The sequence below is a fragment of the Cyprinodon tularosa genome, unplaced genomic scaffold (genome assembly GCF_016077235.1).
Source record: "Cyprinodon tularosa strain WSP-4 unplaced genomic scaffold, ASM1607723v1 ctg71, whole genome shotgun sequence".
NCBI lineage: Eukaryota > Metazoa > Chordata > Actinopteri > Cyprinodontiformes > Cyprinodontidae > Cyprinodon > Cyprinodon tularosa.
Genome location: NW_024039463.1, coordinates 333950 through 350601, shown reverse-complemented (window position 1 = coordinate 350601; position 16652 = coordinate 333950). Strand labels below are relative to the sequence as shown.

General features: G+C 40.0%; 1 protein-coding gene across 1 annotated transcript in view; it reads right to left on the bottom strand.

Moving 5' to 3' along the window:
- Positions 1-16652, bottom strand: part of LOC119772454 (kielin cysteine rich BMP regulator) — a 34034-nt gene that overhangs the window by 4552 nt on the left and 12830 nt on the right. The window contains exons 15-36 of the mRNA XM_038268885.1: positions 14918-15011; positions 14685-14831; positions 14492-14598; positions 14326-14419; positions 13612-13785; positions 13456-13538; positions 13064-13157; positions 8248-8430; positions 7990-8160; positions 7731-7904; positions 7552-7634; positions 6987-7160; positions 4503-4682; positions 4149-4413; positions 3117-3199; positions 2931-3024; positions 2125-2298; positions 1962-2044; positions 1734-1854; positions 1572-1654; positions 852-951; positions 130-272 (exon numbers count right to left, since the gene is read on the bottom strand). Coding sequence (XP_038124813.1) covers positions 130-272; positions 852-951; positions 1572-1654; positions 1734-1854; positions 1962-2044; positions 2125-2298; positions 2931-3024; positions 3117-3199; positions 4149-4413; positions 4503-4682; positions 6987-7160; positions 7552-7634; positions 7731-7904; positions 7990-8160; positions 8248-8430; positions 13064-13157; positions 13456-13538; positions 13612-13785; positions 14326-14419; positions 14492-14598; positions 14685-14831; positions 14918-15011 — 2904 coding nt within the window. The remainder of the gene's footprint in view (positions 1-129; positions 273-851; positions 952-1571; positions 1655-1733; positions 1855-1961; positions 2045-2124; positions 2299-2930; positions 3025-3116; positions 3200-4148; positions 4414-4502; positions 4683-6986; positions 7161-7551; positions 7635-7730; positions 7905-7989; positions 8161-8247; positions 8431-13063; positions 13158-13455; positions 13539-13611; positions 13786-14325; positions 14420-14491; positions 14599-14684; positions 14832-14917; positions 15012-16652) is intronic.

The following is a 16652-nucleotide window of genomic DNA, read 5'->3' as shown; positions in this document are numbered from 1 at the left end:
TTCAAGTAAAAACATAAGAATCTTGCATATTAAAAATCCCTGTCTGTTTAGTTTGAAGAGGCATCATGGCATCATTTAGGCCAGCAATGCAACCGCATACAGACTGACTAAATAAAACTGTCAACTCACTGGTGCACAGCTGAAAGCAGGGCAGCGTTGACTCCGACAGTGGACGTCTCCCGACACACATGTACAGCTGGTACATTCATCCACCTCCCATTGTTCATCGGATTTATACATAGTTCCTTGGTACAAACAAGACTCCCTTGAATCTGTAGATTTGGTCCACATGAAGAAAAAGTATTATTTTAATGCAAAGACACAGACAAAAAAAATAAAAACAATCGGACATTCAGTTTGCTTCGCAGCAGCAGGTGCTTATTTTGTTTGCTTCCATGGAGACCCTGGCATTCACTGCAGCATTTTCCTTGAAGCTTAAAGGTATTTCGGGGGGTTTTTAAAAATTTTTGATAAGACCCTCTCCACTTTAAAAAAAGAAAATTGCACATGCACAACCCTGCAACTGCTCCCAAGAGGGAATGCCTATTAAGTGCAAGAGCATGCATGAGCCCATTTCTCCTTGTGCACGCTCCGTTTAAAAGGTGCTGTTTGTATCGCTTACTCAAGCTTACTTTCCAAAAGAAGATTTGTAATTTTTCCACTACGTCAGACTCACCACTGGTAAGTGAAAATGGGGACGAGCATGTAGGACGGCCTTACATAAACATATCACTAGAGTGATTGACAATTAGGAGGAACACTTGTTTTGATGATCCACCCGGGAAAAAGAACATCCTCCACTATACTTTTAACTTCCATTGGTGTCATCAGTTTATAATATGACCTCTCACCTTTGCACACAGGACAGCAGGAATCTGGGGGAGTGAAGCGATCATCATAAGGGCAGTTGAGCACTGGACAGGTCTGATGCAGGCAGGTCCAAGTCAGTTCCTACACAGAACCAGAGTTAGCTCAATATTTTCAACTGTGGCCAATATTGAACAGGCATATCTAAAGGGAAATGGAAATCCTTTATATAAGTTCACTAGAGAATTGTATTATTATATTTTAGCATATCTTCACACAACTTAAAGTATTCCTACCTTTGGGACTTTTCCCTATTGTGCCACATTACAACCTTAAACTTCAATTGTTCCATCTCCACCATCTGCTGCTTGTGAAGCGCATTATGTGCCTCAGATACTCAGAAGCTCATGAGGTGCTGCTTCAGCTGCTCAGATGCATCAAGATGCACTGTTTTCTGCTGCTTGAGACACCTTTTGATACGCCTTGATGTGCACCTACTATAGACATTGCATGTAAACCTTCTGCTTCTGCAGCTCAAATATTACGACATTGTAACATTTGAGCTTGGTTTCTGTCTTAAAGCAGGTGCAAACTAGTTTGTAAACACAGGGCTGAAGGTGCAAAATGATAGTCACTTGCAATCCAGCAGACAGCATGTGCAACCTATTCTTATAACCAAATGGGTGGAGGTAATGCAAACAAACATTTACCACCTAAAACAAACATTTTCCTAATAGAAAAAATCAAATGATGCCACAGTTTACCTTGCATTGACAGGTGAAGCAGGGGTCATTTGCTGCCAACAGCTCGTTGCCAATCTCTGTGCTTGTACAGTTAGTGAGTGGTTCTAGAAACAAAATACAACATGTAAGAGGCACTGATCAAGAGTGTGGAAATAATTTTTGTTACACGGGGTAAGCACTGACGTGCACAGACAGGACAACAGGAATCTGGTCCAGGATGTAAGATGTGACCTTTGGGACAGTCCACCAAACAGGGGCATTGCTCTCTATAACACTTCAGATGGTGCTCTCCATCTGGCATCACCTAAAGTACAGATTGATTGATTGAAAGATGGATGGATGGATGGATGGATTGATGGATGGATGGATGGATGGGTTTGACAGTTGCAAAAAGAAAACAATTTTTCTTACCTCACATGAGCAGACCTGACAGGGATCATTGGCAGGATGGAAACTCTCCCCTGGAGCATACTCTCTGCCCTCAAATACGCAATCTTCACACAGACATATAACATCAAAGCATTACCCCAAATGAGTGCTGAATTAAAATAAAGTGAAGAAAAAATTTGCTCACCGGCGCACACTGGGCAGCACTCCCCAGGCATTGTGATTAAGTTGGCACAAGGAGATACGCAGCTTACTTCAGAGCAGGTGGTCACTCCATTTACACACATACAAGTTGTACAGGGGGTAGAATTTGCTAACCAGTTGCTGCTGTCTTCATGATCCTGTCCTTCATACACGCAACCTGAAAAATAAAAACCTTGGTAATTATACAGAATATGTACTATACTTTCACAGAACAGAGATGAATCTTGAAAGTTTAACAAGCACATTTTGTGTCTGAATTTTCCTGAAAAGTGTTCCATATATATAACAGATTCAATTTTTTGGAAAGAAATCTCTTATAATCACAAAAGCACCCCTGTAAGTTCAGGAGTGTACCATTTGAGTGATGTAGTAAATTCCAGGAGCATAAGTTAGTTCGGAAAAATATAAAGTCATTTCAGAGCAGTTAAATTAATCAGAGACATTCATATACTAAGTGCCTGAGAAGTTACGAAAACTAATCTTTCAAAAAATAATAGGACCTGGTCAATTCTAGAAAGCTTTAAGTTTAAATATCTAGTACATTGTTGAAAATACAGGTCAAGTTCCAGAAGGTAATCTCAAGGTACTAGAAAATAAAAGGTAACTCTGGTTAGTTCCAGAGACTACCCTCATACTCTGAACCTCTTAAAAATATCTGCTTATGATCAGAAAACTATTTGATAGGAGTAAGCCATCAAGGGAAATCCAGACTCTATTTTGTAGTCTTACTAAAGACTACTTCTTGCTTACAACCTCCACAGTATTTATTATTTATGCTAGTTTGATTACCTCTACAGCGGGGACAGCAGGAACCTGGATCAGTCACCCTATGAGGGCAGTACAAGCTGGGACACTCCTGAGGTACACAATCCACCTTACCTTTCTGGAAAATTAAAATAGAGTAGAATTCAAATAAAAGGATATCAAGAGCTACAAGGAAGATGAAGAATTAGAAGCAAAACTATAAATAGAAACCTGGCAGGTACAAGTTGAGCAGGGATCTGAACCCAAGGTCCATGATTGTCCTTCATAATAGGTGAATCCATTCACCACACACTCTGAGACCACAGATGAAGAGAAGAAATTAGGTCAGATCTTCAAAGGTCCCAAATAAGGACTGCAAAACAGCATTGGCAAATGCAATGTGTCACAATATATTTTAAGAGAAGATATTGCACTCCGCTAACTGATCTAAAATAAGGAACATTTAGTGCGATGTCAGACAGTGGAAAAAAAGAAAACTTTGTGTTCATCTATTATATTAAATATATAAATGTTTGTGGTGAAACTTGTCAAACTGAAATATTCTGTCCTGATGTCACACATGCTATTGTATTGCCAGATTCTATTTTCCCATTCTGTAGAACCTATTAGTTCAATCTTTAACGTTATGTTCTCTCTGCTTTTTCTCATACTACCTTCGACTCGTCTGTTCCTGTTTGGCTGTGAATCCATCCTGGAGGGAAATATCAGCTGTGCTGCTGCCATCAACACCTTTGTTTACAGGTGTTTGAGAGCTGCCTTTTTTCAGTGTGGTCCTGTTTCTCTGACTGTGACTGGCTGGATGTGCTCTCTTCATCCTCTGACATAGGAGTTGGCTCGGATCTCAGATGCCTGGCTGTGTGTTTCCTGGATGGGGCTACCTTTTACAGTTGCCCTTTTTTCTCTCTGCTTCTGTCTCCTTGAACCCCAGTCGGCCTCAGAAGATGGCCGCTCATAGGGAGCCTGCTTCTGCTGGAGGTTTCTTCCTGTTAAAAGGGAGTTTTTCCTTTCCACTGTCGCTACAAGCATGCTTAGTGTGAGGGATTGCATTTGAGTCAATGAGTCGATGCAATCAGCTGGTTTTCCTTAGATAGCAAACTTTTAATCAATATACTGTATGATCTGGTGAACTGTAAAGTGCCTTGAGATAACATGTGTTGTGAATAGGCGCTATATAAATGAACCCAATTAAAGTGAACTGATCAAAACATGTCAGAGTATTTTTTTTGTTTCACTCAAAATTACCTGTGCAATTGGGACAGCACTCTCCTGGCTCTAGAACAGGGCGTTCACATTGCGTCAATGGACAGTTGAGAGGACCACAGGAAACTGTTCCTCTAAAACAAGTGCAGCGCTCACAGGGATTGGATAAGGATGTGAATGTTTGACCATTAGAGTGCACGACACCTTCATAGAGGCAGGAATCACATTCAGGACAACAAGTACCAGATGGAACAGGATGCAAACACTGAACTCGACAAGACCTCCTCTCACAGGTCACCATCTCATTCTGATGAAGAAGAGGGAGGAAGGCAGAAAGAGGGATCTATGAAATAAACAAGATGGCTTCTTTTTTTCTGCAGCAACACTGAGACTTACCAGACAGTAACATGTAGAGCAGGGATCAGAGGGTGGTGTAAAGGTAGAGCCTGACTGATACTCTTCACCTTCATAGAAACACGTCTCAGGGCAGACAGGACAGCACTCCCCTGGAGGAGTCACTGGGTACTGGCAATTAACGGGTCCACACAGGGCTTTGTCACACACTACATCACCGTTCTGTAAAATGAATAAAAAAAGACATTTAAAGGTATAGTGAAGGATGTTCTTTTTTTCCGGGTAGATAATCAAAATAAGTGGTCTTCCTAATTGTCAATCATTCTCCTGATATGTTTGCGTATGGCTGTCCTACATACACGTCCCCATTTTCACTTACCAGTGGTGAGTCTGACATAGTGGGAAAATGGCTTTTTGAAAGTAAGCTTGTATGAGCGATGCAAACAGCAACTTTTAAATAGAGCATGCGCAAAGAGAAATGGGCTTCTGCATGTTCTCATATGCTTTCATATGCAATAGGCGTTCCCTCTCGCAGATACGTGCATGTGCATTTATTCATTTTTTAAGTGGAATTCAAAAATTCGCGAAAATCCTTCTCTATACCTTTAATGTAATATAATCAAGAAATAGTGCTTGAAATTGAAAGGCTTCTTTTTTTTTCTTATCAGCCAGACACAATCTACAAAAATGTTGTGGAATGCTTACAGGAAAAACATCAGTTTAAAGCAGAAAGAAACCAAACTGGGGTAATTTTAGCATGCAATCTATTTATCTATTTGACAATGACTAAAGATTTGCTGCTTAGTGGATCAGTGGGTAGCACTGCTGCCTTGCAGCAAGAAGGTTCGATTCCCAGCCCAGGGTTTGCATGTTCTCCCTGAGCATGGGTGGGTTCTCCAAAAAACATGACTGTTTGGTTATTTGGCTTCACTAAATTCTCCTTAGGTGTGAGTGTGAGTGTGGGTGTGAATGGTTGTTTTTTCTGTCTGCGTTGCCCTGCGATGGACTGGCGACTTGTCCGGGGTGTACCATGCCTCTCGCCCGTAGACAGCAGGAGATAGGCACCAGCACCCCTCGTGACCCCGCTTGGGATAAACATGGATATATTTGAAGATGAGAATTAATTAGAATCAAATATTTTACTAGCATAGATTTTCACAACCAACAGGCAAAGTGGTACATCAGCCCAGTCATCCCACAACTCAACAGAGGGGCAAATACCCAATCAAAACAACCTCATCTTCAGTGGTGTCAAAAGTACACACATTTGTTACTTAAGTAGAAGTATAGATACTGCAGTTTAAAAACACTGGTAAAAGTTGAAGTATCAACTTGACCTCTTTACTCAAGTAAAAGTGAAAAAGAATGTGCTCCAAAAACTACTTAAAGTATAAAAGTATAAAGTAACCTTTAAAAAAAACAGCCAGATGCCACTATATGAATTGAAAGCTAAATTTTTTTACTATTTCGAAAAATTCTTTGTGATAGGGCCAAGGATGAGGGAGGTCTTGTTGGTCTCCGTCTCCCGATACGCTCTCGCCTGCTTCCGACCTTTCAGACATTTCAACATCTTTTTCTAAATCTGACATTGTAGCATGGCATAGACAATTCACGCTTGCAGTTTGAAGAACACCTGCTTGCTGCTGATGATTTCCTTTAGCTAACCAATGAGTGTTTGCGTTATATGACTCATCCAATTACACTAGTTTTCACTAGATGTTGCATTGGATGGCACAAATAAAATATCTATAAACATTATTCTGAAGCCAAGAGTAACGAGTAACCTTTGTTTTAAAAATGTAAGGACTAGAAAGTACAGATACTTGTGTAAAAATGTAACTAGTTGAAGTCAGAAGTAGGAATAAAAATAAGTAATGGAGTAAAGTGTACTTAAGTGATACTTCTGAAAAAACACTGCCCAGCCCAGCTCTAGATATCAGCATGGCCCAAACCAACCTGCTTTTATTGTAGATGAGACAAATCCTTACATACAGATTTCAGAGAATCTTTAACTATGGCTCTACCTTTGCTAACAACCTCTGAATGTTTGAGGGTTAACATAGAGAGCACTGAATATTTGAGTAAACAGTCACCCTAAAATGTAGAGATTCATTTTTATAGACCTCCTGATAGAGACAGGAAATTATTTTACTTTTAAGTTGTAGTGGAAGTGCATCAAACAGAGACCTATCTAACATGCACTTTGCTGAAAGATAAAAGAGATAAAAATGAGAAGCTGTAAATAAATTACTAATATGGTCACACCCATTGCTACTTTGACTTGTTTATAAGATGCATTTATTTATACTTTACTAATTGCTTCTACATCCTAAATGAAAAATAATTAAGGAATTAGAGATGGTGACACTAAGTATTGTGAAAATGTGTTCTGTAAGTCTTTATATTAGTTAATAAACCCTGTGAAAGTGATTGAAGCATAGCTAAGACGATAATAGCGTTTGAATGAATTACTTGAGGAATCAGACCCAAGGTGTAAGTACAACTCAAAGTACACATAGACGGTACCTGACAGGAGCAGCTCTGACAGCGGTCTTCAGGATGTGTGAATTGCTCTCCACTGTAATAGCTCTGCCCTCTGTAGTTACATCCATCACAGACTCCACATCCACAGGCATCCAGAGCTGGGTGCGCACATGGTGGAGAACGGCATTGTATGGCCGTGCACGACACGTCACCTCTCTACCAAACCAAAAACACGTTAAAATAGCCCAAATTGTTTTTGCAGTAAGTCTATCAAACGCTATTTCCCCTGAGCACATGCAGTCCTCACAACCATTTTTTAAACTTAAGAAGGTCTGCTGGTCAGAGTAAGTGACACCCTGGAAATAACAACTTCCACACACATAGTAATGTATCAGTCACTAAGCAGTACTACATAACGTGATCAATGTTTGTCTTGAAATATGGTTATTTTCACAGACAGGGCATCAGCAAAGTTCGGTGACAGGATGAGAACAATGAGCTTCTAGACACAGGCTTCTCAAACATCTCAATGAACCACTCTGTAGGTTAAAAAAGCTAAATAATAAGAATAAAAGTGAACAGGATTTTCTGTAAGAATTGCTGGTACCTGACATGTGCATCGAGAACAAGCGTTTCCTGGGTCAGGAATGGACTGTCCATTTAGAAGGACTGCACCATTATAGAGGCACCCTAAGCAATAAAAACAGTAAAATACATTCATTATGACCAAGAAAACAAACTTCCAAACAAAAAAACTAGGGAATTTGAATTTAAAAAAAAACCTACGGTCACATTCTCCACAGCATTGTCCAGCTGATTTGTAAGGGTGGCTGCAATCTTCATTACAAATTAACTTTGCGCAGGTGATATCTCCTCCATGACAGTGACACACACTACATGGGTCACTGTCATTTGGAAACTCTGAGCCATCAGGATATTCTCTACCATTATGTGTACATCCTGCACAGATGAAAAAAATGACATTTATCTTAAAGAGTTTCCCTCTGATACTTCTTTTTTTTTCTTAGGGTGTTTATTGTTTCACCATGACAGGACATGCAGCAGTCCTCCCTAACTGGATGGTTGCAGTTAGAATCTGGACAGCGTTTCCTCTCACAACGCACAGAACCACGTTGACAAACACAGACCGTACATGGGTCTGAGGGATCGTTCCATGTCTCTCCATTGGCTCTTTCTCGATCCTGGTACAAGCAGCCTGCAGGAAAGAAGCTGCAATTGAATGCGGTTGACAGAAACAGTGTTTTGATTTCATGTTGAGATCCCAAAAGATGCGGATGCATACGTTCACAAGTCCGGCAGCAGTCACGTGTGATGGGGTGAGAGCATGGCTCAAAAGGACAGGGCCTGTGCTGACATCGAACGGTCCCATTGTTGCAGTTGCATGTTTGGCAGCTGTCTGTCGGGTGGGAGAAACTCTCTGTGTGTTTGTAAGACCTTCGCTCGAACACGCAGTCTGATGGAGAATCTAAAGCAAAGTTCACAAAAAATATATTTTAATATTGTTCAATTATTATTAACTCCTGGGATTATTCTGAATTTAATATAAAATGCTATGAAGACCCAAAAGAACCATAAGGATCACATATTAAAAATGTAACCTTACTGAAAGCAAATGTTGCCCTTCCAAAGCAACAGCCTTCCTTGTCATGTTTTAACATGGTCTTTACTATTCAGTTCAGTCTTCTACTAATATTAACTACTGCTTAAAATAAATTCACTTGGGGAGTGGCAGTCTAGTGGTTAGGGCTTTGAATCCTGAGGTTGTGAGTTCGATCCCCCACACCCACAGACTGCTACTCTGGGTCCCTGAGCAGGCGCCTCATAATGGCAGCCCACTGCTCCCAAAGGAGATAGGTTAAATGCAGAGAAGTAATTTCCCTCTGGGATTATTAGAGTATATAAAATACAAAAAAATAATAATAAATACAAACACTTAACCTTTATTTTGATTACATTTATCATGCTAGAAACAACCTCATACTATGAAATAGTTTCTTATTAATAATATCATATTAACACTCCTGTGCTGTTTATATTTCATACAACTTTCCTTCTTTCCTTCCTTATTTCCTTCTTCCCTTTTTTCTTTCTCTTCATAATCTCAGCTGCTCCCCTAAGGCATTTCCTTTACATCTTTAGACTTAGACTTAAACCAACTATCTCTGGGTATGTCCCAACTCAGGGGATCTACCCTTCAAAGCACCCAGTCAGCATCGACCTGGTCCTTTGAAGACTCCAAAAGAAATGAAGGCTGGAAGTGATCAGCAGAAATTGGGATAGTCTAGCTTTTACCAGCCTTCAAACCTTTAGGTTTCAGCTTTTCATAGGTTTTACCTATAAAGCTACATACAGTAACAGGATACCAAGACACAAGGGCAGATGTGGGAGTTAACACCGACCCCCCAGAGATTGGGTACAGAGCACCAATGATATACCGTATTTTCACGACCATAAGGCGCACCGGACTAAAAGGCGCACTCTCAGTTATGTGTCCCATTTCTGTATTTAACACACACATAAGGCGCACCGGACTATAGGGCGCGTTTTTTATATACAGGTACATGTCCTCTACTACCTTTAAATACCTCTACTGCGTATTTAAAAATACAGCGGGGGCAAAACTGAGTATGACTGTGCTTTATTCATGTATTTATTACAAAGTATTAATCAAACCTGGCAGCTGGCCGTGAGACAGACACATCGCAGATGACACAGCGCTGTGATCACTCTTAAATTAACCTAAAATCCTGAAACCTGCCGACGGAATATGTTCGCTTTTATTGCCGGTATCCTGGTGCCTGCAGTTAAAATTATTTAGATGAAAAACACCTGCCAGCAGCCGCGGTGCGGCTGCTATTGAATGGATTTACTGTCGGTGCACCGCTGGTATGTGGGGGTCTGAGCGCCTCCGACAGAAATAGATAATCTGGATGAACTGACTGCAATTATTAAGTTTTCAGGTGGACTTTCTCACTTAAAAACATATTAAAACTACTTTATTCCCACTGATCACAGCAAATATAGCTGCAAGATTTAGATTATTTAGATGAAAAAACACCTGCCAGCCACCGCGCTGAAGAGGAGGAGACGCGCCCAGAGGCAGCTGTTGAATTAAGCTTTCAGGTAGAAAAATAGAGCGGGAGCAAAACTGAGTATGATTGTGCTTTATTCATGTATTTATTACAAAGTATTAATCAAACCCATCAAAGACATCATCCTCTGTTTCTGAATTAAACAGCTGCACTAAATCAGACATGCCAGTTTCCCCATCTGCGCTGTCAGAGTCACTTTCCGTGCAGCGCAGCTCCTCAGAAATAATGACGGCTTTTGCAAAAGCTTGAACAACAGAGCCAGCAGACACGTAGTAGTCCAAGCATCTACAATCCATCCGCAAACGGTGGCGTAACTTGCCCGGCGCTGCCTTCCCATTATCCTGAAACTGTGGTCTCCGTCTGTCATCCATCGCTCCCACGCCGCTCGCAGCCTTACTTTGAACGGCCGCTTCAAACCGATGTCGAGCGGTGGAAGTTCCTTTGTCAGACCCCCGGGATAACGGCGAGCACAGCGTTCATTTGATTCACCTTTTTTTCACATCGGCTGTGAGATGGGCACGCAGCGATGGTGATGCGTGGAAAAAACCACCTAGTCTTCTCAGATACACCTGCCTCAGCCACGCATCCACCCAGCCTTTTTCATCTAATATCATATGTCATCAGAGCGCTGTCTGTCTCGCTGTCAGCTCCCAGATCTGCTTCTCTGATTGGTTGATGCGGCGCGTCCAGCAGCAAAACTTCAATTTTTCCATCTTGAGCAACAGCAGCGCGTTGGCGGCGCTTCAGATGCTTAAACGCTCCCGACCTGCTGCACCAAAACGCGCTGCAGGACCTTTTGCTGCACCTATACGCGCGTCAACCATTGACTTTGCATGTAAACTCGCTGCTTCTGCTGCACCTGCTGGGTCCGGTTCACACCGATGTTGAGCGGTTGAACAGCGAGCACAGCATTCATTTGTTTCCCCATGTTTTTCACATCAGCTGTGAGATGGGCACGCATGGAGTTACATATTAACAGCGATGGTGAGGGGTGGAAAAAAAAAAAACACCTGGTCTCCTTACATTCAGCCACTCTTTCATCATCTCCTCAATGAGGTGGTCTCAAAAGTCGCAGTTACAACACACATAGGGCGCACCGCACCATAGGGCGCACCGCACATTTTGAGGGGAAAAAAAGACGTTTAAGTGCGCCTTATAGTCGTGAAAATACGGGTAAAAAAAAAAGAATGCAGGAGTGATTGAATTAAGACAGGGTTGGCAACCCAAACTTGTCAAAGAGCCATATTGGACCAAAAAACAAATCTGTCTGGAGCTGCAAAAATGTATAAGTAAAAAAAAACAAAAAACAACAAAAACAACAACAAAAAACAATATATATATATATATATATATATAAGCCTTGTATGGCAACAAGGGCTCTCAGTGTATTAGCCCACTATAAAAAAGGACTACATGGGCTTAATTATATAATAAGCATTCATTATTAAACGTTTAACCTGGAGTACTCTGCTGTACGATATTTGGTGCTTTAAGTTTAAATCCCATAGTTGGACAAGGTGACGGAGGAGCAGTGAACTCTCTCACCGCGTGGAGTCTACCGCTTGCTGCTTCACCACGCGTTTTGTATGTATTAGGTTTTGTTGCATTGATGAAATTATAGAAACACGATAAAGTAATCTTCCTATGGTGGACATGCTCTGTTGGGAGGAGTTGATTGAGTCAGGAGGAACCAACAGGAACTGACATCCATCAAAGCAGTGCTCTCTAACCCCCAAATCCCACATCATCAGTCCCCAGAATTCCTTGGTATTATTTTTATTTTGAGGATTTGGGGAAAAAAATGGAATGGCAACTTCTCATTACAAAGCAAACATGAAGGCAATCCTTCCGCATTTGTAATGAAAGCCAATGATTTGGTGCATTGTTCTTTGAATCCTCTATTCTCATCCGCTATCTTCTGTTTTTTCCCTTTGGGATCAATGGCCCGAGACCAACCGCCGCTTTGTTTACAACAGCAGTGAAACGTGTGTTGCAGGCTATGACGCAAATCTTTGTTGATAGAAATGTTTGCATTTATTTGTGTTTACATTATTATTGACTCATTATAGAAATGTTTACAGCATTTGAAAAAAACAATGAATGTTTGTTTGACCTGCTGCAAACCATGCTAAAACAAACAAAAAATACATTTTTGAAAAACCCCAGGGAGCCACAATTGGGGCGCTAAAGAGCTGCATGCAACTCTGGAGCAGCTGGTTGATGAACCCTGACCTAAGAGATAAGATCACAGCTACATTAAGAGACCGTTAACACCAATACCAACTAGCAGGGTTAAGTGTTGTGCCTCCAGAGGATGATCTTCCAGATCCACAGTTCTATTCTGTGAATACAAAGCCATGGATCTGGTTTTAAAAGATAAAATAATAGGTGTTAAATTGCCTGTGCAATAATTTCTTTGCACATGCAAAAGTTGGGCATGTATAATTTGCATATGATCTATAAAAAATGCTATGCTATGTTAAGATCTGCAAACTGGTTTGGTTCTGACATATTCATATGAACAGGTCACATCTTTTAATAGCAGTTTGAGAGAAACCATGAAATTAGTTGTCATATTGATAATTATTGACAAAATAATAATAATAATAATACCAAATAATAAAATAGAGTGCCCCTGAAATAGGTAGCCTATCGGAAAGTGCTACAAGCAAAAATAAAAAATAATTGATGAAGTTTAGTAATTTTTTGTTTTGTTTAATTGTATAAAGATGATTTGCTGTCCAACTGCATAATTTGTCCCCACTTGCATCGTCTATGCAGGTGAGGAAAATTCCTGTACCTGAAGAAAACCCACACATGCACGGATGCAGCATGCAAACCCCATGCAGAAAGACCCTGAGCGAGGAATCAAACCCAGATCCCTCTTGTGGCAATGCAGCAGGGCTAAAAACTATGCCACCGATGTTCCATCTTTATATAATTTATAAGTCACATTGTAAGTCCTGAGCCTAAAGCTTCTGAAGTCTGTTTGTTTCACATCCTTACCTGGACACTGGGGGCAGCATTCTCCACGGACCATAGAAGGAGCAGAGCATTGCAGTGGTGGACATCTCCTCATTAGACATTGGACATTCCCATTCTGAAACAAAAAATACAAACTTGGCTCCAAAGTTTGCTTGCTCTAGCATACAGTGTAAGGTCCATCTTTACACCATCAGGGGCCTAGAAGACTGAACTCAATAAATTAGCCGTTTTTGGTTTAGAGGTTAGATTTAGGATTAAGCTGTGAAGCTCATTTAGATGAAATGGTTAAGTTTATGGCAGGGTAAAGTTTGACCATAAAAATCTACAGAAATGGAATACAATTCCATGTAAACTCTGTGTAAAAACAGAAAAAACATCTTTGTATATGTATATTTGTGAATGTTTATTTTTACTGTGCATGTGCATGTCCTGCATTTGTCTGTTGGATGAGGAAAGTTGTGTCCATTGGGATACTCTTCTCCAGAATAGCTGCAGCCTAGGTAATAGAAGAGAACTTGATGAAATCATGCTTAATAAAAAAAAAAAAACCTGTTACAACTTTATCTTACCATTGCAGTTATTCCGACAGCACGGTCCAGGCACAGGGTTATTACATCGAGGTTCGTGGCAGCGTGTTTGATGACAAGCACTCCTTCCATTAACACATGTACACTCCTCACACTCATTCGCGGGGTTAGGAAAAGACTCCCCATTCACATAGATGCGGTTTTCAACAAAGCAGTCTGTCAAAAAAACATTTGTTTTTAAAACACTAAGAAACAGATCAGGTTTTTTTTAAAGAGACCTACCTCATCACATAGAAAGAATGTACGCTGTATCACATTGCTCTATTTTTCAGTTACAAAGTGTTTGGTGAATATTTACTGTAAGAAAACCCATATGACCAGAGGTGTAATGCTGCATATGTGCACAATGAGTAACAAAGGAAATGATAGAACCAAGCAAGCTAGAAACTTCCTTTGGGCGTGTGAAAACAAAAAAGCACAAAAAATATTTACTGCTAAGCCATGTATCAGTAGTGCTTGGAATACAATATGATCATTGTTGTTCACTGGAGTGGTAGCAAAAGCTAGCAAGATATAAAGATTTTGCTTGCTGCACCATCATGTTTATTTTTGCTGATTTTATGGTGCAAAGAAATTCTTCATTACACTTGGCATATGTTTTATGAGACTATGCATATATGTTTTTTTTTGTTTATTTTTAAGACATATTACATGACTAAGTCCCCTTATCTTTAACCAACATCAAAGAAGAAATACCTGGACATTTAGGACAGCATTCTCCAGGAGGGGTGTAGGGATTGATGCAGTTTAGTAGAGGACAGGGTTGTCTCTCACAGTGAACACTGCCATGCTGAGGAGATGGTGGAAAGGCGTCAGCCAGGGTAAAGGTAGAAATTCTTCTGTTAATTGGTTAAACACTAACCAAACAGGTGCATGTGTTGCAAGGCTGGTCGGGGGGCGTAAATCTCTGCCCGTTGCTGTAAACTTGATGGTTGTAAGTACAGCTATCACAATTTCCACAACAGGAACCTGAGACAGTAAAAGGTTGGAAGGTTTTAAACTCAGCCCAGAATGTACAGGCATGCATCATAAGAAAACATGGGTCCATTTCTTACCTTTATTGTTGCTGGGTTGCTCACATTCCGGTTGACATCGGGTGTTTGTACATAAGCTCTCCCCATTTACACAGGTGCAGCTGGAACAAGTACTGTCTACTTGCCAACTGGAGCCTTCTTCATATTCTATCCCCTCATGCACACATGCTGAAACGAGGAGGGAGGGTTGTAACTCTGGCTCTGATGAGTTGTTGTTGTTGTGTGTGAGAGATTGTGTTCTTTTGCATCATTACTTTTGCAGACTGGACAACATTGACGAGGATTTCTGATGGGATTGGTACATCGGATAGGGGGGCATCTTACATCAGAGCAAGCCACATTCCCCTCCTAGCTCAAAAACACAAAATACATATTACAGGTTTACGTTGCATATATATTTACAGCATTTTATAGACATGCATTAGATACTTTGAATAAAACTGTTTCTTGAACCATAATGTGAAAAATCAAAGAAATATTTATACAGTTCCTCTCAGAGGTTTAGAAACAGGGGTCATTGGCATGAATGTCACTTGGATTTTGGGCTGTAAATTATGGATTTATTTATCAGGGGATCCTTGTGTGAACAACAGTAATAGGCATAAGGCAAATAACATGCATGCAATAAATTACAACAATAGGCACATTTAAAATGCACCGGAACCTTAAAGTAAAAACAACATGCAAACATCCTTGCTTTTTAATATTGAAATAAAACAGAATGTTTTGACAAAAACTGTTGCTTCAATGGCATAAAAGGTGGAAAATATCACAAACCAAGATACTTGCTATACCCACCCCCACTACAACACAGCACATTATAATTTTCCCGAAAAGGGTTAGACCAGGGGTCACCAACCTTTCTAAGGGTGAGGGCCACTTCAAGGTTACTGCGTCAAAGGAAGGGCTACCAATACTGACCCATGAATTGCAAGGATTAGCGTTCACCTAAATGTCAGTCATTATAAACATATTTTTATTGTATCTTTTAATTTCAAATTTTATTTTAGACATTGTCATTTTGAAATGCTCTACAAATTATTAAAAAGAACAGTAACAGAATAAAAGAGAAGGCTCTTATGACTGCTATGGTGACCAAGATGAATTCTATGCCAAAACATCCTGCTAACGGCAGCCCCGTAACCAGCATTGAGAACACCGAGGTCATGTCCTCAGTATTTTCCTGTTTGTTTTATTTATTATTATTATTACTATTATATATCCACAAACAATTGCAAGCCATTTGATTCATTTAGTGGGCCATACACATGCATGGTGATGATGGTGACAATAATAAAAGTAGTAATAATAATTCAATATTAATAACAACAACAATAATTATATAGTATAATGATGATGATGATAATAATAATAATACCACTCACTCACATTCATTCTCACACTCATACTCACTCACTCATACTCAATGAAATACTCTAAGTTTGTGAGTTTTGGAATTGTTATAATACACATGTTCATATTCACCTCCTTCATGGGCTTATGATTTAAATATATTTTTAAAAGTCACCATATTAGGATGTTATTTTGTCAAGTAAGATTTATCGCAATATTTGACTTCCGTATTTAAAAAATCCTGGTTATGGCCCTGGATAATGCCATCTCTCCAAGAGCCGTAAACAAATTACAAGATGACAAATAGCATCTGATGTGACCAAGAGGGTATGGCAAAGGCTATTCACAGTACATGGTATAGTTAGGAATGGTAATCTACCAAAGAATTGATGGAAAATTGTGTTTGATTTGTTCTGTTGCTCCTAGGGTAGCTACTATTGTCATGTCAGAATAATGCACCTAAAGAAATATAGAAGCACAACAAAAAAGTTGTAGGAAAGAAGAGATTATTCCAAGAGGAAAGTGGTGTTCTTTTTGAGCTACAAATGTGCAGTTATTAGTAAGCTAATAAACTGTAGTATGGATCACTGGTCTGCCATCAATATTTTGAAAATTTGAAAGGCCATAAACTAGAAT